We start from the raw sequence: 24100 nt of genomic DNA on the forward strand, positions 1-24100 counted from the left end.
TTTCCTTCTCTTTGGGTATGAAGCTCCAGGGAGCCGTAGGGGCTCCCCACAGAAAACCAGCGTTGAATGTAATGAAATGTCATTTTCTGGGTGAGCCCCGGAGGCTCCCCGGCAACCCTCCCTCCCACCGGTCGGTGGTTTTTTCGCGTTGGTTGAAGCTTAGCTTCCAATCTGAAGCTTAGCAGCTGGTGCAGTAGGTACGGGGCTCCCCCTCCCCTTCTTGGGGCGGGGAGGGCTGCGCAGACGATCGGCGCGGCAGTAAAGTGTGATGTTTGCTTGTTTGCTTGTTTCCTTTGGAGTGTAGGGAGTTTCTACCTCTTTGTTGTTTTGTTTTAGTTTTTTACCATGTTTGGTTTGTTTTGTCATGCCTACCTCTCTGGGTGCCTGACCCCGGTCGATGGCAGATAAGGAAATCCCCAACCACAAGCGGGTTTTCCAGTGCCATTGCTCCCTGAAACCTCTCTGAAGGGGCCAGGTTCTGGCACTGGTCCCTGGTAGGTCTGAACTCCTTAGCTAATGTCCCGGTCTAATATAACATACATTAACCCGATAAGCTCCAGGGAGCCTCCGGGGCTCACCGAGAAAATGACGTTTCATTACATTCAACGCTGGTTTTTTCCATTGCTGTTTGTGGAAGCTGCTATCATGCAGTTTCTGAAAGTGGCTTGGTCTAGTTGTCATCCTATGTCGGACTTGTTGGTTCTCCGGGGTGGCCGTTCTCAGAAGGCCTAGGCTCGGGAAACCAGTGATCGGGGTAGGTCATTGGTGCCAGCTTCTTAGCCGGTGCTTCCTTCAGAGCTGGCGTCGTCTGGTCAGTGCGATGATCACTCTGTTCATTGGCCGGCTTCTTGTAAGGGGCATCGGCCCCTTGCGAGATTCATAAGTTCGCTTCCGTTGATGGGGCAGTTCGCGGTTCACCCTGTTGATGGGACGATGGGGGAGGGGAGGCTGGCTTTGTTTGCTTACGCTTGGTCCCACGATTCGTGGGTATTTCGGGTCTGGCCTCTGGTGGCGTTGGGCGGCTTCTCCTCCTTCAGAGGGTCTGGGACTAGTGTGGGCAGTCTTCTTCCCCTACGCTTTATTGGGTCGTCTTGGAATGGGTGCTCTTTGGAGTAGTCGAAACAACACCATCCTTCGGTTTTTCATTGCCGAAACAGGACTGTGCGAATCTGTGGTTCATTCTGGACTGGTCCCATCTAAACTCCTGGATTCCTTGCCCCTCCTTTTGGATGACCACTCTGTCCCAGTTTCAGCTGCTTTTGGAGCCGGGAATTTGGATTGTGTCCCTGGACCTTCGGGACACATATTGGCACATTCTGATTCATCTGGGGTTCAGGGACTGGCTTGGTTTTGTTGTGGGGTGGCAGGCTTACCGTTTTTGTTGGCTTCCATTCAGCTTGAATCTGGCACCTCAGATGTTCACACGCCTTGCACGGGTCGTTGTGGCCCGTTTGCCTCTGTTTGGGGTTCGGGTTCTGGCTTACCTCGACGACTGACTGGTCTGGACTCCCAGCCAGTCGGCGTGTCTGCTCGCCAGGGATTTGGTTCTTTACCAGCTTGCCGGGGTTGTGTTCTTGGTGAATTGGAGGAAGTTCTATTTGGTTCCTTTTCAGGTTCGGACTTGGCTGGGTCTTGTGTGGGACTCTAGAACGCTTCCTTGTCTCTCCCTCTTGCCTTCGGCTGTTTTTAGAGGGCACCCGGGTCACTTGTTGGTTGTTCGAGGAGCTGTGTATGAGTGAACTTCGCCGTGCTGGTCTACCCGTCAGGTCTGATCTGGCTTCAGTGGCTGTTCTGGTTCCTTCGGGGACATTTCTTCCGCTGCTGTTGCGATCACTGGGTTCGGACCCCAGGGGCCTTGCATCAGCTGCTGCGTCGCTGGCTTCCTCTACGGGTTTTTCAGGGTTCTGTGCTGTGGCACCTACCCAAGCCCTCACTCGATGTGTTCATGGAAGCCTCGTCTCTCGGCTGGGGCTTTGTGACCAGTGCTCACCAGGTCGGCCAGGATCGGTGGGGTCCATCCTTCTGTCGGGCTCACAGCATGTGCGCGGCAGTGTGGCATTCGTTTCAGAGGGTTCACATCACTCGCGTATCGACGATCCTGCTCTATTCGGACTGCTCCCCTGCGGTTCATTGTCTGAACAGTGGGGGTTTGATGCTGTCCTTGGCTCTTTGGGGTTGGTCGCTTCGGTTGACTCGTCTGCTGAGTTCTCGGGGATTGGCTTTCCTGGAGGAGGTTCATGTCCAAAGAGTGTCCAACATACTGGCGGACGACCTGTCCCATTTCATTCCCCTGTCCCAGAATGGACGGTCGACACTGACTCGTTCCATTGGTTCTGCCGGAGGTTCAGGCGCCCGGATGTGGACTTCTTCGGTGTCTTCCTGTATATGCGACACCATGTCCCGATTGCGAATCCGTTAAGATTGACGCCTTTCGGCTGGGCTGGTCAAGGTGGGGTTACCTGTACCTCTTCTCCCCTCCAATTTGGTTGTTGCTCCAGGTCCTGGCTCGCTTGGAGACTTACCAGGGAAGGATAGCCCTGTTGGCCCCTTGGTGTTTGGCGCTGCTTGCTTGGTGTCCGAACCCGAGGGTCTTTCAGCGGCTTCACCTTTTTCAGCAGATCGGTCCTGTCCGGCATGTGGCTGGTTCGATGTTCTCCGATCTTTGCGTCTGGTCTTTTTGACGCGGGTTTATCACCACTTGTATGGTGATCAGGTGTCTTTGTTGCTGGTGTCCCAGCTGTGAGTTTCATCTTAGTGGCAGTATGAAGTTCACTGGCTGTCCTTTCGACACTTCATGACTCTTCATAGGTTATCTTCACTTTCTGATCGGGTTGTTTTGTAGTTTCTATCTTGGTTGTTTGAGGACTATCATCTATGCCGAATATTGTCACTTCGTATCGTGCAACGCTGGTAGAGCCGCTTCAGCTTGCGTTCGGGGTGGATGTCACTTCTGCTCCATTCTGTAAGCTTTCTCGGGCATTGTTTCACCTCTGGCCTGCTCATGCGCAGCTGTCTTGGCCTTTGGATCAGGTGCACTCTTTTCTTTCCCCTCCCTTGGTTTGTTGTGGCCCCTTTCGTCCGGGATATTGTTATGAAAGCCATGTTTTTGTTGGCCTTGGCCTTGGCCTCTGGGGGTCAGGTTGTGGAGCTTCATACTCTTCTCCAGCATAGAGGGTTCTGCTCTTTTGGTTCTGGAGGTCGGTTTGTTCGTTTGCAGCCCTCTCCAGTCTTTTCTGGCGAAGAATGAGATTGCTGGCTTGTGGAGGGGTCTGTTGGGGGTGGCTGCTTGGTTGGTTAGGCCGGGAGTGCATCATGTCTTATGGCCTCATGTCTTTTGTTTGACCTCGGATGCATGGGGTCCATGGTTCGAGACCCATACAGCCCAGGTGAATGGCATGTTTATTTCCATGGAAGTGCGTAAGACAATTTTATGGTTAGGATAGGTTTAGTTAGGCTTGATTTAGTTAGCATTGGTTTGGTTAGCTTTGGTTTAGTTAAGTTTGGTTAGGTTTGGTTAGATTTGGTTTGGTTAGGTTTGATTTGGATAGGTTCGGTTTAGTTAGCTTTGGTTAGTTAGCTTTGGTTTAGTTAGCTTTAGTTAGTTAGCTTTAGTTTGGTTAGCTTTGGTTTAGTTAGCTTTGGTTTAGTTAGCTTTGGTTTAGTTAGCTTTGATTTGGTTAACTTAGTTTTGGTTAAGTGAGGTTTGCTTTGGTTATCTTTGGTTTGGTTAGCTTTGGTTTAGTTTGATTTGGTTAGGTTAGCTTTGGTTAGGTTTAGTTAGGGTTTGGTTATGTAAGTTTGGAGATGATGAGTGACAGTAACGTGGCTGAAGATATGAAGACTAAACCACACACCAGATGATGATGAGACGACAACATTTCGGTCCGTCTTGGACCATCATTAAGTTGATAGGTGGTCCATCCTGGCCCATTATCACAATCGACTTGATAATGGTCCAGGACTCCAGTATAGTCCGAAACGTCATCATCTCCTCATCTTCTGTTGTTTGGTTTAGTCTTCATGTTAGTTTACATTTGGTTAGGCTATGTTTGGTTTGGTTTGATTAGGCTAACATACACCAGTACAAACTTGTTTCATTGGCATTATAAATTTGCTCAGGAGAGAGAGAGAGAGAGAGAGAGAATCACAATCTCAAATTTGGACACATTGCCTCTGCACCTCTATCCACCACTACAGGAGACATTCAAGATTGATCTTTATAAGCTAAATGCTCTGATAATATATCATCACAATATATTTTCTCTTGACTTCACTACTTGTTGAAGCTATAAACAACATATATCCTGCATTTGCTGATGCACTAGCAGCAAGATGCAAAAAATATGGACAGATATAAAACATTGAAAGAGAGGGAGGGTTTTGTCCGCCGCAGGTAAACAAAACATACCAGCAGTCGCGCCACTGGCAACTCTGCCAACGGCCGTGGAACTACATAGGCTTCTCCTGAGTGGAGGTGCTGCCTGGGGCCAGATCACAAACAAATAGAGGAGAATAAATGAATGATTGAGGTTCCGATAGCAAGGTCGAGGAATGTAGCAATTTTCACCAGACTGTAGTATGTTTTGTTTTGCCTATCTTTCTGGGTGTCTTTTCAAGTCGATGGCAAGTATTACGTAATTTAAACGTAAAGTGTTCATAGGACATTACTCCCTGCGCCTCGCTGAGGGGGGCCAGGTTCTGGCTTGTTGGTCCCAGGTAGGTAAAAGGACTCCTGTGACTGATGACCCTATACTAATAAAGCACTCTATCAGTTTGGATAGCTTCAGGGACCCTCCGGGCCTCGCCCAGAAAATAGCGTTTTATTATTTTCAATGCTGGTTTCTTGGAAGAGCCCCGGTGGTTCACTGGTTCCCTCTCTCCCTTCCAAGTTTGTTAGTGGATTGTTCATTAGCTCCAGAATTGATAAGGGGAGCCAGCTGTGGGTTCAGGCTGGACCACTTGATGGACAACTATTGGTAATAATGAGTCTAAGCTAGTTATGAGTGAACCCTATTATTTAATTTTAATTGTTTGTGTTGTTTGGCTTTCTTTTCTGGGAATTTTGCATTTGTCTGTAAAACTTCACAGACCGTCTGGATGCTTTTCCCGGATGAGTGGAGAATTGTCACTCGCTAGCTGCACCTCTATGAGAGGGACCAGGGTCTGGCTCTGGTCCCCCAGTGGGTCAGACAGCACTCCTGCGACTAATGTGATCCATTATAATGGAGCCATCTCAGTGAAATAGCTTCTGGGAGCCACCAGGGACTCTTCCAGAAACAGGTGTTTCATTTCATTCAGTGCTGGGTTATTCCCGTAATGAATATAGTAATAATATAGTTGAAAAGAGATACTATTTCAGAGGCATGAGGTAATAAGAGTACTGTATGGTCAGCTAAGCATAATTGTCTACTTCAACAGAAGCAACGCACAGCAGGGGAATCTATATCTAGCAACCTGAAACAGTATGGATTAGAGAATCAATACATGGATGTTGTAGTAATGGATAATGCAAGACTATTCTGGAGAGGTGTTCCCTATGTTGATGCCATCATTACTGACCGTAAGTCTCATAATTAACATTATTCTTTATCTACACCTCTTTAAATGGTGTCTAATCTCTGTAGATATTAAGATATTAGGGACCTGAGTGATCTTAGGTTGTTTGCTTTCTTTCTGAGGGGAGCCTTTATGGCTCCCTGGAGCTTATCAGGATAATGTATGTTATATTAGACCAGGACATTAGCTATGGAGTTCAGACCTATCAGGGACCATGAGCTAGAACCTGGCCCCTTCAGAGAGGTTTCAGGGAGCATTGGCCCTGGAAACCCCCCTTGTGGTTGGAGGTTTTCCTTATCTGCCATCAACCAGGGTTAGGCACCCAGAAAGATAGGCATAACAAAACAAACCCCACATGGCAAGAAACTAACAGCAAAAACTGAACAGAGAGGTAGAACTCCCTACAATCCTGAGGAAACAAGCAAACAAGCAACTTAACACACTACTGCCGCACCGCTTGTCCACACAGCCCTTCCTCTCCCTGCCTCATTCGGGTTGGGAACGGAGGTTTTTCGAGCCTGTTCCTCCTGCCAAGGCTTTTGGGTCTTAACAGCGGCAACTTTGCTGCCTTTTCCCTGGACTCTTCCTTTTCTTTAAGGGCAAAGAGCATGGAGGATGGCTCTGCCCAGGGGCCTTTGTTGCAGGTTCCCGGGGTTGGGGGGATGCTCGCTAGCAGTTCTGGGGCTGTTTGCCCCTCCCTGGGTTTTCTGCTTCGGGGCGGGGTTTTTTCGTTCCCTCTCATCTGCTTACTTCCCACATTTGCTGACGTGTTTTCGAATCTATTGTGTCGGTCATGGCTCCTTGTTCTGGTGGCCATTTTCTTTCAGCGGTTAACTTCCCTGCTTTGCCACTGGTTTTTTCACCTCCTTCAGGGGTTTTATCCTCATGTTGCAGTTTCTTTGCTTTTCTGTGGTGTTATGCAATCTTCTGTTCCTCTGGGAACGCTTGGGTGTTAGTTTTAACCCTTAAACTGTGCCTGGCATATATATACACCATGAGTAACATGTCCCACGGTGCGCATGGCATATATGTACGCCATAATATGCCAGGCACTGATTCAAACTGGCCCGCGACTACACGGGGTTCACATTAGCTTCCTCAGGGCTCTTGTAAACAGACTGCCATGTTATAAAAAAATCGTGGGCAATATTCTCCAGTGTAAGAGCCACAGTACTGTTGGAGCAACCAAGGCTGGCGCACGCAACATGAAGTGAACAGCTGTTTAGCTTGTGACCACAGCATCACCGAAAAGTGTCAAAATAAATATAACTGCTATTATTTAGCGATGATATTATTACAGATGACCCCTGACAGTGATAAAAGTGACCAGGATTGTGATAATAGCAGGATTGTTGTGATAATTAGCACTGTGGGAGGAGTGATGGTGAGGGACGGAGGGAAATAGTATCGTTTACTGACAGTGTGGTCACCTGTTATTGTCTGCATTCACCATACCAGCTCAGTGGTTCTCTATGGTGAACACAAATATAGATACTTATATATAATGTGTGTATTAGTGGCCCTCTGTAGTCTTGTGTTGCTTTGGGGAGTCTTGCAGCCGATGGTCTCTTCTTCGCATTGATGTCTGTCATGCTGCCACCTACCTGGTAAGTCCCTGTTTTCTGTGGGGAGCCCCTACGGCTCCCTGGAGCTTATCGGGCTAATGTATGTTATATTAGACTGGGACATTAGCTAAGGAGTTCAGACCTACCAGGGACCAGTGCCAGAACCTGGCCCCTTCAGAGAGGTTTCAGGGAGCAATGGCCCTGGAAAACCCCCTTGTGGTTGGGGTTTATCCTTATCTGCTATCAACCGGGGTTAGGCACCCAGAAAGGTACGCATAACAAAACAAACCCCACATGGTAAAAAACTAAAACAAAAAAACGAACACAGAGGTAGAAAGTCCCTACAATCCCAAGGAAACAAGCAAACATCACACTTTACTGCTGCGCCGATCGTCCGTGCAGGCCTCCCTGCCCCGAGAGGGGGAGGGGGAAACCCCGGACCTACTGCGCCGGCTGCCAAACTTCAGTTCGTAAGCTAATGTCAACCAAGATAGACGCTTCTCTGGCCACAGTTTCCTAGGCGGTGTTTGCCTTGTGCGGCGTTCACTGCCGTGTGTTGTGTTGTGCTGTGGCCAGGAGTACCTCATCAGTGCCGGGGCTGCATGCGCTTAGTGGCTGACTTCCCTAAGCGCCTTGTGAGTACTGCCCCTGCGTAACAGGGTTATCTTCCCTGGGGCGTTCGGGAACCATTCCCGTAGAGGTTCTTGCTGCTTGGCATTTGCCTCACCCTTGGGGCCAGCTGGGGCTTGGGGCCCTTGTTTGGCCCTGGGTAGGGATTGGTATTGTGCTGGTTAGGACGTCAATGTGTTGCGCGCCCTGCCACCTAAGCGGTGACCGGTTCCTGTTGCCTCTGGAGACAGTGTACTTTTGCGGGGGTTTTCTTTTGTTTTTCTTTTCAATTGCCTGGTGGGGGTCTGCCTAGTGTGGCTATATTTCCACTGGTTGTGTTTGGCAGCCCTCTGCTAGGCCCCCGTGATTGTACACGTCGCATGGGATTTCAGTGCTATCCTCTACCCTCTTGTTATTTTTGGGTTTCTTAACCGGTTAGCAACACCTTGCCCAGGCTTCCCGCAGCAGTCAGCCTACGGACCCTGGAAACCCCTGTCTGGGCTCGGTAGACCATTGAATGTGTCTCCCGGGTTCCAACCCGTCTTGTACGGGATCGTTGGTTGCTGTGTCCTTGTGTCTGGGTGACAGTCGCCTCTTTTACCTCCGTCGTGTTGCCTGTTGGGTCACTGACACCTTGACCCGGAGTCTTGCGAGAGATATTCTCTGCTTGTTCTCCAGTACTCTCCTGATGTTATTACTGTTCAGATTACAGGCGGCATCCGTGTTTCAAGGTAGGTTATGTTGCTGCAACATACTATGTTGGTTTCGCACTCGGATGCCCCGGGGCCGCCCCGTTTTGGTTATGTGCTGTTTGCCCCTTTCCCTCCCTGTTCCCAGCTCCAGACCGTCTGCAGGTTTCGGGGTCGGGGCGGGGTTTAGTTGGGGCCGAGACTCGGGCAGTTTCGGGGGGCTGCCCCGTTCGGGTTGGGGATGGAGGTTTTCGAGCCTGTTCCTCCTGCCAAGGCTTCTGGGTCATACCAGCGGCTCTTTCTTGCTGCCTTTCCTTTGGACTCTATCTTTTCTTTAAGGGCGGAGGGCTTGGAAGACGGCTGTGCCCCGGGGCCTCTGTTGCGGGTTTCCAGGGCTGTGGGGGATACCTGTTAGCAGTTCTGGGGCTCTTTGACCCTGCCAGGGTTTTCTGCTTCTGGGCGGAGTTTTTCGCCCATCCAGTCTGCTTGCTTCCCACTTTTGCTGGAGTGTTTTCGTATCTTTTGCGTCGGTCACAGCCCCCTGGTCTGGTGGCCATTTTTTTCTGCCGGTTTCCCGGCGTGGCCACCAGGGCGACATTGCAGTTTGTTTACATACACCTGGGTGTGCAAGCGAGCGTCTTGGGTGAGTTTTTTCACCTTTTTCAGAGGTTTTATTCTCCTGTTGGCATTTCTTTGCTTTTCTGGTGTCTTCTGCCCATTTTCTGTTCCTCTGGGAACGTTTGAGTGTTCATTTTACACCGGGTTTTCCGTTTTGTCTGTTTTGGATCTGGGCCCTAGGGTTTGGGCTCAGTATCCCTGTCTCTATGCTTGCTCCCACACCTCGTCCCTCAGTTTTCGGTCTGTTTTGACCGTTTCCCTTGGGGTTCTGTCTGGGGCTGTGCATTGCCTTTCTGTGGTGTATCTCCGCCGGCAAATGTGGTGGTTTGGGCTTCCCCTGGTTTGATTCCGGGTTCCTTTGGATTCTTTGGTTTTGTTCCAGAGGTTTCATCCTCTTGGGCCCCCTTTGTGGGTTTAGGGGGCTTTGTTTCCTCGTGTGTGACCCGGTTCTGCCTTCTGGGGTTCCGGGGTCTTCCTGGCTTGCAGACTGATCTTTTTGGGTCTTGGCACATGTTGTGGTCGTGCTGGGACTTTGGGGTTTTGTTGTCGAGGTGGGCCTTTTGATGCAGTTTTGTGCCTTCTTCGCCTGGCTGGCGTGGTGCTCTCTGCCCACTGGTCGGCGGCTTGTAATTTTCTTTTCATGTTTATGTGTGCGCATGTACATGTGCATGTGTACACTGTGTGTATGTGCATATGCACGTGTATGTAATACACCTTTGTGTGTGTATTTATGTGTATGTGTATGTATATGTGCTAATATATATGTATATGTACATAATATATGTGTATATGTGTGTATATATGTATGTATACTTTTTCTTTTGGAAGGGCCTCTGTTCCCTTCGCTGTTGATGGGGCACTGGGGGAGCAGCTTGCTCTATTGACTCTCGCATGGTCCCACAGTTAGTGGGTGCTTTTGGTTGTCTTCCGGCCTCTGGTGGCGGCGACGGACGGCTTCTACCCCTTTGGGGGGTTCAGTGCTGGCGGGGTGGGTTTCTTTCCCCTGCGCTTCGTCATGTCATCTTAGTGGGTGCGTTGGACGTGATCGATCCGCCCCATCCTTGGGGGTTCCCGTCTGCTCTATGCAGACACGGGCCTGGCAAATCTGCGGTTCTTCTGGACTTCTCCAGTCTGCGCCCTGGATTCTATGCCCTCCTCGGAGGACTGTTGTCTCCTGTCCGGCTTCTGTTGGGGCCGGGTGCCTGGATGGTGGCCCTGGACCTCCAGGTCAATTCTTGGCACGTTCTTCTCCAGTTTTCCGGGACTGGCACAGTTGGTGGTGGGGCTTCAGGCTTGCTGCTTTTGTTGCCTTCCCTATTTTGTAATGGGCACTTGGTGTATTTATGCATCTTTACCGGATCTTGGTGCCCTGTTTGAGTCTGCTTGGGATTCGGTGTCTAGCCTACCTCGACGACTGGCTGGTGTGGGCTCCTAGTCGGTCTACTTGTCTGCTCGCCAGGTGTGTGGTTCTTTCCAGATCACCAGGTTTGCTTTCCTGATGATCTGGAGGCTGTTCCATCTGTTTCTGGCCCGGGTTCGGACCTGGCTGGGTCTTGTTTAGGGCTCTTGGGCTGCTCCTTGTCCCTCCCTCCAGAAGTGTTGCTGCAGCTGTGGTCCCGCCTTTGGCTTTCACAGCAGCTTTCGCTGCTGTGCTATTGACGTCTAGGGCTCATTTCAGGAGCGAGGATTTGAGGGTCACACAGGTTCCTGGCCTCCCGTTCTTTATGTGCGCATCTGCTCCTGTGCGTTCTTGTTGCCTTGGGTCGCAGGTTGCAGCCTGTTGTCTCGGCTTCGCGTTGCGGAGTACATGAGGGAGTCCCAGATATTTCAGAGGTAGCTCAAGCAGTTGTGTGGGAGTCTGAACGTGCTGGTCTGCCCACAGGGTCAGGTTTGGCTTCGGCGTCTGGATCCTTCAGAGATTCCACTTCTGCCTCTCTTGCAATCGTTGGGTTCGTTCCTCCGGGGATCTTGTGTTGGTGCTGTGTCACCAGCTTCCTCTTTGGGGTTTTTGGGGTTCTGTGCCTTGGCACCTCCCCGAGGCTTCGCTCGATGTGTTCACGGACGGGTCATCTCTCGGCTGGAGCTTTGTGACCAGTGCTCACCAGGTCGGCCGGGGATGATGTGGTCTGTCCGTCCGTCGGGCTCACAGCATGGTTCTGGAGTTTGTGGCTGTCTAGTTTGCGCTTCGGAGGGTTCGGGTCACTCGGTGCTCTACCATTCAGCTCCATTCGGACTGTTCTCTGGCGGTTCTTTGCCGGAACCACAGGGTTTCTCTTAGGTGTTTGCCTTTGGGGTTGGTCCCTTCGAGTGGCTCGTTTGCTGGATTCTCGGGGTTTGGCTAACCGTGAGGTTCATGTCCGTGGTGTGTCCTACATCCTGGCGGACAGCCTGTCTCGGTTCATTCCTCTGTTAACAGATTGGCCAGTCGTCACTGACTCGTTTCGTTGGCTCTGCCGGAAGTATGAACTCCTGGCCATGGACGTCTTTGAGTCGGCGTGGTCTAGGCGTCGCCCATTCTATGTGTTGCCCTTACCCACCTGCGAGGCATTCACGGCGGATGCCTTTCGGCAGGACTGGTCGAGGTGGATAGTACCTGTTTCTTTTCTCCCGGTCCAGCTGTTACTTCGGGTTCTGGCTCGGTTGGAGCCCATTCCCAAGAAAGTAGTTCTCATGGTCCCTTGGTTGCCGGCCCAGCTTTATTTTCGGACGATGCTTGATAGGTGTCCGAACCTGGGGCGTTTTCCCGCGGCTCTGCCTCTTTCGGCAGGTCGGACGGGTCCTGTACGTGACTGGTTCGGCCTTCTCCTCGGCTCTTCGCATCTGGTTTTTTGACGTTGGTATCACCATCTCTGTGGTGATCAGGTGGTTTTTGTTAATAATGTTCCACCTGCGAGCTTCGTCTCGGCGACAGAATGATGTTCCTTGTGTTTCTATGCACCTTTCCTTGCTCTTCGTAGGTTGTCTTCTTTTTCGCATCGGGTTGTCTTGGCCTTTCTTGTGTTTTCAGGACTACAGTTATTTGATGTTTCTTACTGTCGCCTCGTTTTGTAATTACCTAAGTGTAATTACCTAAGTGTAGTTACAGGATGAGAGCTACGCTCGTGGTGTCCCGTCTTCCCAGCACTCTTTGTCATATAACGCTTTGAAACCACTGACGGTCTTGGCCTCCACCACCCTCTCACCTAACTTGTTCCAACCGTCTACCACTCTATTTGCGAAGGTGAATTTTCTTATATTTCTTCGGCATCTGTGTTTAGCTAGTTTAAATCTATGACCTCTTGTTCTTGAAGTTCCAGGTCTCAGGAAGTCTTCCCTGTCGATTTTGTCAATTCCTGTTACTATTTTGTATGTAGTGATCATATCACCTCTTTTTCTTCTGTCTTCTAGTTTTGGCATATTTAATGCTTCTAACCTCTCCTCGTAGCTCTTGCCCTTCAGTTCTGGGAGCCACTTAGTAGCATGTCTTTGCACCTTTTCCAGTTTGTTGATGTGCTTCTTAAGATATGGGCACCACACAACAGCTGCATATTCTAGCTTTGGCCTAACAAAAGTCATGAACAATTTCTTTAGTATATCGCCATCCATGTATTTAAATGCAATTCTGAAGTTAGAAAGCATAGCATAGGCTCCTTGCACAATATTCTTTATGTGGTCCTCAGGTGATAGTTTTCTATCTAGAACCACTCCTAGATCTCTTTCTTTATCAGAATTCGTTAAAGATTTCTCACATAATATATAGGTTGTGTGGGGTCTATGTTCTCCTATTCCACATTCCATAACATGACATTTATTAACATTAAATTCCATTTGCCAAGTGGTGCTCCATATACTTATTTTGTCCAGGTCTTTTTGAAGGGCATGACAGTCATCTAAATTTCTTATCCTTCCTATTATCTTAGCATCATCAGCAAACATGTTCATATAATTCTGTATACCAACTGGTAGATCATTTATGTACACAATAAACATCACTGGTGCAAGAACTGAACCCTGTGGTACTCCACTTGTGACATTTCTCCATTCTGATACATTGCCTCTGATTACTGCCCTCATTTTTCTATCAGTCAGAAAATTTTTCATCCATGATAGAAGCTTACCTGTCACCCCTCCAATATTTTCCAGTTTCCAGAACAACCTCTTATGTGGAACTGTCGAAAGCCTTTTTTAGGTCCAGATAGATGCAGTCAACCCAACCATCTCTTTCCTGTAATATCTCTGTGGCTCGATCATAGAAACTGAGTAAATTCGATACACAGGATCTTCCAGATCGAAAACCATACTGTCTGTCTGATATTATATCATTTCTCTCTAGGTGTTCTACCCATTTAGTTTTGATTAGTTTTTCCAATACTTTCACTATTACACATGTCAATGATACAGGTCTATAATTGAGGGGGTCTTCCCTGCTGCCACTTTTGTAGATTGGAACTATGTTAGCCTGTTTCCACCCGTCTGCTACGATTCCTGTACACAGGGATGCCTGAAAGATCAGGTGAAGTGGAATGCTGAGCTCAGATGCACATTCTCTCAGAACCCATGGTGAAACGCCATCTGGGCCAGCTGCTTTGTTCTTACCGAGCTCCTTGAGCATTTTTTCCACTTCGTCTCTAGACACCTCTATGTGTTCTATGTTGTTCTCTGGAATTCTTATTGTATCTGGTTCCCTAAAGATTTCATTTTGTACAAACACACTTTGGAACTTTTCGTTTAGTGTTTCACACATTTCCTTTTCATCTTCCGTGAATCTATTTCCCATTTTCAACCTCTGAATATTATCCTTTACCTGCAATTTGTTGTTTATGAATTTATAGAATAGACCTGGTTCTGTTTTACATTTGTCCGCAATCCCTTTTTCAAAATTTCTTTCTGCCTCTCTCCTCACTGCCGTGTAGTTGTTTCTCGCATCTTTGTATCGCTGGTATGTTTGGGGGTTCGGCCTCTTCCTGTATTGATTCCATTTTTGTGTCTTTCGGTCTCTAGCCCTCTCGCAATTTCTATTGAACCAATCCTGTTTCCTAGTTCTGCATCTCTGTTTTGGTATAAATTTTTTTGTGCCTTTATCATATATTTCACAAAACTTGCCATACATCTCATTCACTTCCTTGCCTAGCATCAAGTCTGTCCAATTATACTCACTAAAAAAATTTCTAAGGTCACCATAATGTCCTCTCCTGAAGTCTGGTTTTTCAACTGCTTCAACCTCCTTATTTTCTTCCAGCTTATAACGCATTGCATACTTTATTCCCAAAAAGACATGGTCACTTTTACCCAAGGGAGGAAGGTACTGAATGTCAAATATCTCTTCCTCCTTCCTGGTAAATATCAAATCTAGCATGGAGGGAACGTCCCCTTCCCTCATCCTTGTAGCTTGTTTAACATGTTGATACAAGAATGTTTCCAGGATGAGGTCTACAAATTTTCAGGTCCAAAAATCTTCTGTTTTAGCTTCATATGCTTCCCAGTCTATGGATTTCAAGTTGAAGTCACCGACTATCAACAGTCGTGATCTATCGTTATCCGCTCTCGCTATAATCTCTCTCATTATTGTTATAAGACCTTCACGTTTACTATCTAGCTCCTCCTTTGACCATATGCTGCTTGGCGGTGGACTATATGCATTTATCATCATTAGTTTATCATCCTCATAGCAGATCTCTAGTGCTATTATGTCAACTTCTTGTGGATTGGCAGTCATTATTTCCTTCACCTTTAGGTGTTCTTTTACCAGCACAGCAACGCCACCGCCTTTCCTAATTTTTCTGTCCCGTCTCCAAATTGAGTAGCCCCTTGGGAATATGACCTCATTTAAAATTACATCTTCAAGTTTTGTCTCCGTGAGTGCAACAATGTCTGGTGTCTGCAGCTGTATTACATCACTTAACTCCAGTATCTTCGATCTCACTCCATCTATGTTGGTGTATGCAATCTTCAGGAACTTGTTCCCCCTCTCCTTATTCTTCACTCCCCCTCTCTCTATTGATTTTGTTGGTTTGCCTTTATGTACCACTTTACTGGTTTGCCTACCCCTATCACTTTGTAGAAAAAAGAATTTATTTCTTCTTCATTCCTGCTCTCATTTAAATGTTTTGCCTCGGCGAGGTTCAGTTTCAGCTTCTCTCTATCTTCTTTTGAAAGATCTCGTCTTAATGACCACCCTTTCCCATCCTCATCCCTTTGCAATTTTCTAGCATTCCTTAGTACTTCTTCCATCTGTTTGGCACCGTTTAGGGTGATCCTCAAAGGTCGATCTTTCCCTTTTACGTACCTGCCTATTCTCCTGTAGTCGCACACATTCTCTCTGTTTGTAAGACCTTCCACGAGGCCAACAATTTTATCTACTACTTTAGCTTCTTCTACAGCTCTTTCTGACCTAGATGTTATCGCCTTTTCTTTGCAGCCAAAAATGATCAGGGACTTACTCCGATCAACTGTGTTTTGCACCAACTTCGGGTTAGATGCCAATTCTTTCCTCACTTCTAGCCTAATGTTTGTTTTATCTTGGTTGCTGCAGTGTTTGACTTCCTTTACTGCTTCTTCTATTTTTTCCTTCTCCTTGGCCACTTGTGCATAAGTGAGTTGCATATCTTTCTTGCACTGTTCTATTCCCTGTGTAACTTCCTCCATCTGTGCTGACAAAAGCTGTTTTGTGCGGCGCTGGTGGAGCCGCTCCGGCTTGCGTGCGGGGTGGACGTCACACCTGTTCCATTCCTGGTCGATGAGCAGGCCGCGGGGACGCTAAGCCCCGGAAGCACCTCAAGGTAACCTTCCGTACGCTTTCTCGTGTTTTGTTTCACCTCCGGCCTGCTCATGCGTCGCCTGAGCCATCCTGGTCCTTGATCAGGGTGCCCTCCTATCTTCTCCTCAGTTTGTGGTAGCCCGTTCGGTTCAGGTTTCTGCTCTTTAGTACTGGTGGTAGGTTTGTATGTTGCAGCCTTTCTCTGTCCTTCTGGCTACGGTCGAGACGGCTGTTTACCGGTGGGGGGGGGGGGTCCTTGAGTTATTGATGCTTGATTGGTTCGACTGAGGGTGCGTCCTGTGTTGTCCGGTTGTGCTTTTTGCCGTTACCAGCGTACCGTGTCTGGGGATGCGCTTCGGGTTGATCCAGTTCCCTGTTTTAAGGCTGGGCTCTCCTAGGTCGTCCGCAGAGTTTTTAGGTCTTCCAGCCTGCGGTCTATTCTTACGCCTGTGCTGTTCAGACGTTTGCAGCTTTTGCTGCTGTGTTGGTGACATCTAGGGCTCATTTCAGGTGCGAAGATTTGAGGGTCACACAGGTTCCTGGCCACCCATTCTTTATGCGCGCGTCTGCACCTGTACGTTCTTGTTGCCTTGGATCGCAGGTTGCAGCCTGTTGTCTCGGCTTCGCGTTGCGGAGTTTGTGGCGGCTGCCTCCCGGGTCAGCCCTTTCTTTTCCTCCTCTTTGGGTAAGAAGCTCCAGGGAGCCGTAGGGGCTCCCCACAGAAAACCAGCATTGAATGTAATGAATCGCCATTTTCTGGGTGAGCCCCGAGGCTCCCTGGCAACCCCTCCCTCCCACCAGTCGGCGTTTTTTTCATGTTGGTTGAAACTTAGCTTCTGAACTGATGCAAGGCAGCCGATGCGGTAGGTCCGGGGCTCCCTCCTCCCCCTCTCGGGGTGGGGAGGGCTGCGCAGACGATCGGCGCGGCAGTAAAGAATTTTGTTTGCTTGTTTGCTTGTTTCCTTGTGATTGTAGGGAGTTTCTACCTCTCTGTTCAGTTTTTTGTTTTAGTTTTTTGCCATGTGGGGTTTGTTTTGTTATGTGGGGTTTGTTTTGTTATGTGGGGTTTGTTTTGTTAACCTTAGCTCTCGGCGAAGGTTAACACTTTCGCGCTCTCGGCGAAGGTCACTCAGCCAACCGTATGTGCGCGTGGCGTTTTTATCGCTTAAGCGTAAAAACAAAAATGTGTACAGTATACTCTTTTTACTTTTCTGACCTTAGTTCTCATGCTACGTATTTCATTTTGGTATCAACGTGTTCGCAATAAAATTCCCTAGAAGAACATCAGTAAAAAAAGTCATGAAAGCTATAGAGATACCAGCATGAAATAAATAACTACGAAGATGAGTCGCCGTGAGCGCTCAACAGCAACAAAATGTTTTTACTCTTGGGATTATTATCACCTCTACAATTGTCCTACAGCCTTAATTTTGGTATCAATGGACTCCCAATAAAATTCCCAACACGGTGATATGAATATAATCGTAGAATAATGGTCCCGGCCCACCCGCAAGAGTGTGGGAAGTGGGCGCACTGTTACCCGGTAACGGTGACCGGACGACACATGCGCGAAACGTTGCTTTGAAAGTTTATACTTATTTCACTGTTCTGATATTATTATTGTATGTATGTCATTCATTTTTGTGGCAATGTTTTCGCAATAGAATGTTCTATGAGCTAAATTATACTACACAAACTTGGACCAAATAGGTGTACTTACCAAGGGAAGGCTGGTTGTGGAACAGTAAGTTGAGCATTTGTTCTTCACTCCACCTTCTTCAGGTTCTTCATTCCTGAAGTTGCTCAACAGATGGTTTGTAGGTGGAGTGAAGCTGTTGCGGGTGGTTACTTCTTCACCACCCAATACACCTGTTTCCGGTGGTAATTGGTGTAGCAGGGAACAACACAGAGTGCAACACCACAGGTCTTGCATCCATAGTTCGTGTCCTTCCTTTTACCGGACCGTGCGCATGCATGACACTTGAGACGTTTGGGCAGTCTGTAAATTTCATGTTTCAGTTTGTAGTTCATGCGATTTTCTGAATCAACAATAGGGCGGCCAGGTCCTCTCGCTGGAGGTGTAACAGGAGTTGCAGGAGAGTCAGATTCATCTGACAAAACAGTTTCGTCAACTGGCAGTGTGGCAGACATGTCGGGTTCAGATTCGTTGTCTGCTTCATCTTGAGGTGGTGTAGTGAACAAAGGCCGCCTCACACCAGATGGTCCGGGAGTTGGCATGGCGTCAGCATTGGCAGGAGCTGTGTCATCATTTATGTCTGGAGCGTGCCGCAAGTGTTGAGATGATGATGATGTTTTAGGCCACTCCTCTGTGTCCCAGTGCAATAGGGCCCAGATTGCCACTTCGTGGAACTGTAGCAATGTTAGCTTTTTTCGATCAGTTGTGTTGTATTTGTACAAAACATAGGCATTATGCAATGCCATTTGCAGGAAATAAAAGGTAATCTTTTTGGTCCACTTGTGAGTTTTCCTGGTAAAATGGTAATATTTAACCATTTGATCGAAGTGGTCCACACCTTTCATGAACTTATTGTACTCGCAAATTGCAGTCGGTTTGTTCACTGTTACCTGTTGTATTTCACTTGTTCCGTCTCGGTTGCGAATTCGCTTCCTTCGCTGAACTCGCTGAGTATCTGCATTGTGGATGTTGGTAATGATTGAAACCACTCGCTTGTCTTTCCACAGGAGAATGAAGGTATTATCTTTGCGGCGGTATACTGTGGTATCCAGTGGAAGTTTACCCTTGGCTAGAGCTTGCAATACCTTTGGGGCGCCACGTAGCATTCTAATTGTGCCACATGTGTACACCCCAAGTTCTCTCAATGTTTCTGTCAGGGTAACCGAGTTGTAGTAATTATCCATGTACAAATGGTAACCCTGGTTCACTAAAGGCTGCATCAACCCCGTTACTGTATCCACTATCGTCTTACCAATACCTGAGTATACGTCAAAGTCATATATGTACCCAGAGACAGATTCAGCAAGCATATAAAGTTTCACACCATACTTGTCTGGTTTGTTTGGATTGTACACTTTGAAGGATAGTCGGCCTCGCCATGCCATTGTACCCTCATCCAAACACAACTCTTTCTTTGGGATGTAAACTTGAGCAAACCTCTCTTTCAAGTAATCCATCACTGGTCTCACTTTTATCAACTTATCACGATTGTTCACGGGCACTGCATTGGTATTGAATGTGTGGAAAAACTGGTTTATATGCTGGAATCGTCTGGACGGCATGAACAAGCTGAAGAAACGAGCATGCCATGGCTTTGCTGTTTGCCAATACATCCTCATAGTTGGGAGCCTAATTATGCCCATCAATATGAACAGTCCTAGGAATCGCGCCATTTCACTCACCTTCACTGGGGTCCAAATATCTGATACATTTTCATTGGCCATCCAGAATAACTGCGAGGCGTACAAATTTGTTTCAACGGTAAAGAACTCAAGGAGGGCACGCGTGATGAACAATTGAATATAAGCCAGTGCACTAGTAGGCTTGGGAATTTTCAGTCCAGGATCTCCAGTAAAATCATCAACAACTGGAGAAGTATTGCTACGACTCCAGCCCTCACCAGCCCCAGCCTGCCGAGTACGTACTGTACGTGTACGCCTTTCAGCAGGCTCGAATGAATCCTCATCACTTTCCTCATCACTTATACTTTCAGAATCACTTGGCGCAATTTGTCGTGTGTTCCTACGACGAGTAACATGTCTGGTAGCAACTTTTCTAGGTAGCCTAGATGCACCACGTGTGCGCCGAGATGGAGGAGGAGGAGGAGGGGGTCGCGGTGCCTCCTCTTCCTCGGTGAGGGCCTCAGTCTCCTCATCACTCGTTGCCGTATCATTCCCTCTAGCTCTAGGTACACTATAATCGTTGTGGATTCCAAAATCTTCCTCCAATACCTCTACATCACCTTCAGCTTCTGATAAATCCTCCACAAGGCCTGGAATTTTCGTTGGTGTGAGCTTCACTCCGCTCCACTTCTTAAAAATTTGGGTTATTTTGTCCACTCTCGATGACTTGGAGGCTTCCTTGGGCGTAGAAGTGCTTGGGCCTTGACCTTGATCCATTTTTGATGAAGTAATTGGGTATAATCCACACGGAAACGGGTAAAAATGCTCGAGTTTGGCGCGTGAGGGGAGCGTGATCGACTCACGACACGTGACACGAAAACAATGGGCCCGTCACGTGACCGGGTAGGCCGACGCGCCAGGCGGCCTAGTGGTGAGAAAGAGAACTTCATGGCGCATCGTTTGAAACAAACCCCAATGAAATCGGATTAAAATTGAATTTTATACAAATATTTTAAAAGTTGACATAACTTTATGTCCACTATGCGTTTACGTTAGACGAAAGTTAAGAACAAGTTAAGTGAGAAGGTGGTGGAGGCCAAGACCGTCAGTAGTTTCAAAGCGTTATATGACAAAGAGTGCTGGGAAGACGGGACACCACGAGCGTAGCTCTCATCCTGTAACTACACTTAGGTAATTACACTTAGGTAATTACGAGCCGCGCCGCATGTCTTGGCAGCTCCCCCCTCCCCGGGAGGGGGAAGGGGAGCCCCAGACCCCCGCACCGGTGATCCCCGCCCCAGTTCTGAGGCTGGATATCAAAACCGCGAAAAAAAAACGCCGACCGAAGGGCGGGAGGGTGCCGGGGAGCCTCCGGAACTCACCCAGAAAATGGCGTTTCATTACATTCAACGCTGGTTTTCTGGGGGGAGCCCCTACGGCTCCCCGGAGCTACCTCACCAAAGACTACATAAGAAAACAAGGGGACATACCCGGGAGGTGGTCGGTGAATCGCTCTTCAACACAAAGTCAAGACAAAAACCCAAGGTATATCATTCGCCAGAAAAAAAAAAAAAAAAAAAAAAGGGGGAGAACGGCTGCAGATGAAGAAACCTATGATCACGACCATAGGAGCCAAAAACACTGCGCCTGAGAAGAGCAAGAAGCTCTCCCACACGACCCCCAGAGGTGAATACCAACACAAAAAGAAGACCGAGGCAAAGCAAACCTGACCCCAAGGAGAAGAAAAACGGGAGAGCACCCTGTCCAAAGACCAGGACAACACAGGCAGTGCATAAGCAGGCCGGAGGCGTAACAACGCACGATACAACCTGCGAAACGGCGCAGAAGGAATACCGATACCGAAGGCTAGCAGCAGAAACCAAGGTGCCAGACCCAGGAACGGCCCCAAGCACCGCTACAACCTCCACAAGGCAATCCTATGACAGCCCCAGGAGGGAAAAGAAAACGCAGGGCCAAAACGAAAACGCCACAAGTGTGCAAGTCCACCTCCACAAGTGCAGCTGACAGGGAAGGAACTCGCATAAGGAGCCGCCCCGCACCAACATCCCGCAGAAGGGCAGGAGCAAAATCGCTCCCAGGAAAACTAGTAGCGCCGCGACAGCGCGAAGAGAAGAGATATTTACAAAAGAACAAAAAGGCCAACACCCAGAAGCTGCCGGGAAGAGGACCCACAAGCCCTAGAAAGGCCCGGAGGGAAGCCCAATCGAATGACGACAGACGCACCAGAAAACGGGCACAATGGACAAGGAACCGAGCCCAGGGAGGGGCCGATGCCCACAATGCATGTGCGGAGAGGGGGAACGGAAAACCCCACACCACAAAACTGCAAGTCCCTCCCAGAGGGGTAGAAACACCCCGGCGGGGACCAACCAAGCCCGAGGCCCCTCACGTGAGCCCCACCCCAGCCCCGGGAACCCACCCTGCAGGCCCCGGGGCCGAGCTGTCCCCTCAAAACCCCAGCGTCAAGAAAAACCCCGGGGCAGCCGTGAAAAACACGAAGGAAGGGAGCCCACTAGGCTCTGGAACTTGAACCGAAACCGGAGGATAGGCGAGGGGCGAGACGAAGACCCCAAGCTCATCCCCAGCCATCACAATGAGGCAAGGACAAGACAGAGAATTCAAGGAACATGGAAAAACCAGGCTTGGCACAGCAGGACCGGCAAGGAAGGAGAGCCCCAGAGGGAGCACGGAAGGGCCGAACATAACGCCACAACCAACCCAGACACGCAGCTGCAGTACCAAAACCGCAACAAAACGTCACCACACTCCCAGAGGAAGCGACAGAGAAGATAGATAAATCGTACACGAGTGGCACACAAGGGGACAGAGGCGGAAACCGAGCACCCAACTGAGCCACAGGGACAGTAGAAGAAACGTGTGCAGTGTAACAGGCAATCAAAGGAACACAGTAGGCAGCCCAACATGGGCTGACCCCTTACACAGCCCCAAGAGCAGAGATGAGAGTGCCCAAGAAGCACAGAATCCACCCGACAGGCAAAAGACAGAGGAGAGGCGGAAACAAAGAGCCAGAACCCAACCTGCAAGCACAAGGAGGCGAACACAAAACCTCCGACACAGGAAAACGTACTACCAAACAGGCACCCCAGCCGTTGCACTGCGGAACAAGGTGGAGGCGGGGCCCCGAACTCAAGCAAGGTTAGTCAAGCATAGGAGAGGGGCAGGAAGAGTACAGGCAGGAACCACCTCGGAAGGGACAAGAGGCTACCCACAGGCACCCGTGAACCGAGGAAGGAATCAGGTGGAGAGAGCAAGAGCTGCCCAGTATGGGCTAATAGCCCTGCGGTAGGCACCTCGGGTGATACGGTCCACGTTCTCAAGGACGTACGTACACCCATTCCTATTCCCAAAAACAAAAACAGCGTCAGGACGAAGGAGACGCCAAAACCGCTCCAACTCACCTGCAGAACATAGGCTCTGAAGGGCCATGATGCAAGCGTTCGAGTCCGTATCCGCCGGAGGCGGCCAGTGCGCCCATGCTGGAGAGGAGGGGAGCAGCGAACGAGGCTCCCCACCCGAGAACGTAGGGAAAAACCACATGATGTCCCCACAGCGGCACTCCAGAACACCCCCAAAGCAACTGGGCACAGATTGGATTAAGAAAAGAGCGAGAGGCGAAGCCCCCCCTGAGAGAAATGGAAGCAGAACACGTGTGCACACCGCCCGGAACTAAAACAAACTCCCACGGCGCATGCGCAGGACGCGAAAGAAAGTAGCCCAACAAGGCGAGAAGTAACCCAACCAGGCGCGAAGTAGCCCAACCAGGGGAGAAGTAGTCCAACCAGGCGAGAAGTAGCCCAACCAGGCGAGAAGTAGCCCAACAAGGCGAGAAGTAGCCCAACAAGGCGAGAAGTAGCCCAACAAGGCGAGAAGTAGCCCAACCAGGCGAGAAGTAGCCCAACAAGGCGAGAAGTAGCCCAACAAGGCGAGAAGTAGCCCAACAAGGTGAGAAGTAGCCAAACAAGGCGAGAAGTAGCCCAACAAGGCGAGAAGTAGCCCAACAAGGCGAGAAGTAGCCCAACCAGGCGCGAAGTAGCCCAACCAGGGGAGAAGTAGTCCAACCAGGCGAGAAGTAGCCCAACCAGGCGCGAAGTAGCCCAACCAGGTGAGAAGTAGCCCAACCAGGGGAGAAGTAGCCCAACCAGGCGCGAAGTAGCCCAACCAGGCGAGAAGTAGCCCAACCAGGCGAGAAGTAGCCCAACCAGGCGCGAAGTAGCCCAACCAGGCGAGAAGTAGCCCAACCAGGCGCGAAGTAGCCCAACAAAGCGAGAAGTAGCCCAACCAGGCGCGAAGTAGCCCAACCAGGCGAGAAGTAGCCCAACCAGGCGAGAAGTAGCCCAACCAGGCGAGAAATAGCCCAACAAGGCGAGAAGTAGCCCAACCAGGCGAGAAGTAGCCCAACCAGGCGAGAAGTAGCCCAACCAGGCGAGAAGTAGCCCAACAAGGCGAGAAGTAGCCCAACAAGGCGAGAAGTAGCCCAACAAGGCGAGAAGTAGCCCAACAAGGCGAGAAGTAGCCCAACAAGGCGAGAAGTAGCCCAACCAGGCGAGAAGTAGCCCAACAAGGTGAGAAGTAGCCCAACAAGGCGAGAAGTAGCCCAACAAGGCGAGAAGTAGCCCAACAAGGTGAGAAGTAGCCCAACAAGGCGAGAAGTAGCCCAACAAGGCGAGAAGTAGCCCAACAAGGCAAGAAGTAGCCCAACAAGGCGAGAAGTAGCCCAACAAGGCGAGAAGTAGTATGAAAAGGGTGTTGGGTATGAAAATTTGTGTTAGAATTATTAATCTTACTCTTTCGGTCATACAGTATTTAATAATATATGTCTACAGTAAAGACTGCTACCAAAATATACTAATATATATATATATATATATATATATATATATATTAGTATATATATATATATATATATATATATATATATATATATATATATATATATATATATATATATATATATATTGGTGTATACT

General features: G+C 49.0%; 1 protein-coding gene across 6 annotated transcripts in view; it reads left to right on the forward strand.

Annotated features, from left to right (window-relative positions):
- The window catches only part of LOC123755711 (tRNA (guanine(10)-N2)-methyltransferase homolog), a 306814-nt gene that overhangs the window by 236136 nt on the left and 46578 nt on the right, over nt 1-24100 (forward strand). For all 6 annotated transcript variants that reach the window (XM_045738445.2, XM_045738446.2, XM_045738447.2 and 3 more), the window contains one exon: nt 5419-5560. In XM_045738445.2, the coding sequence (XP_045594401.2) occupies nt 5419-5560 (142 nt within the window). The remainder of the gene's footprint in view (nt 1-5418; nt 5561-24100) is intronic.

This window comes from Procambarus clarkii, chromosome 43 (assembly GCF_040958095.1).
Source record: "Procambarus clarkii isolate CNS0578487 chromosome 43, FALCON_Pclarkii_2.0, whole genome shotgun sequence".
In the NCBI taxonomy this organism is placed as follows: domain Eukaryota; kingdom Metazoa; phylum Arthropoda; class Malacostraca; order Decapoda; family Cambaridae; genus Procambarus; species Procambarus clarkii.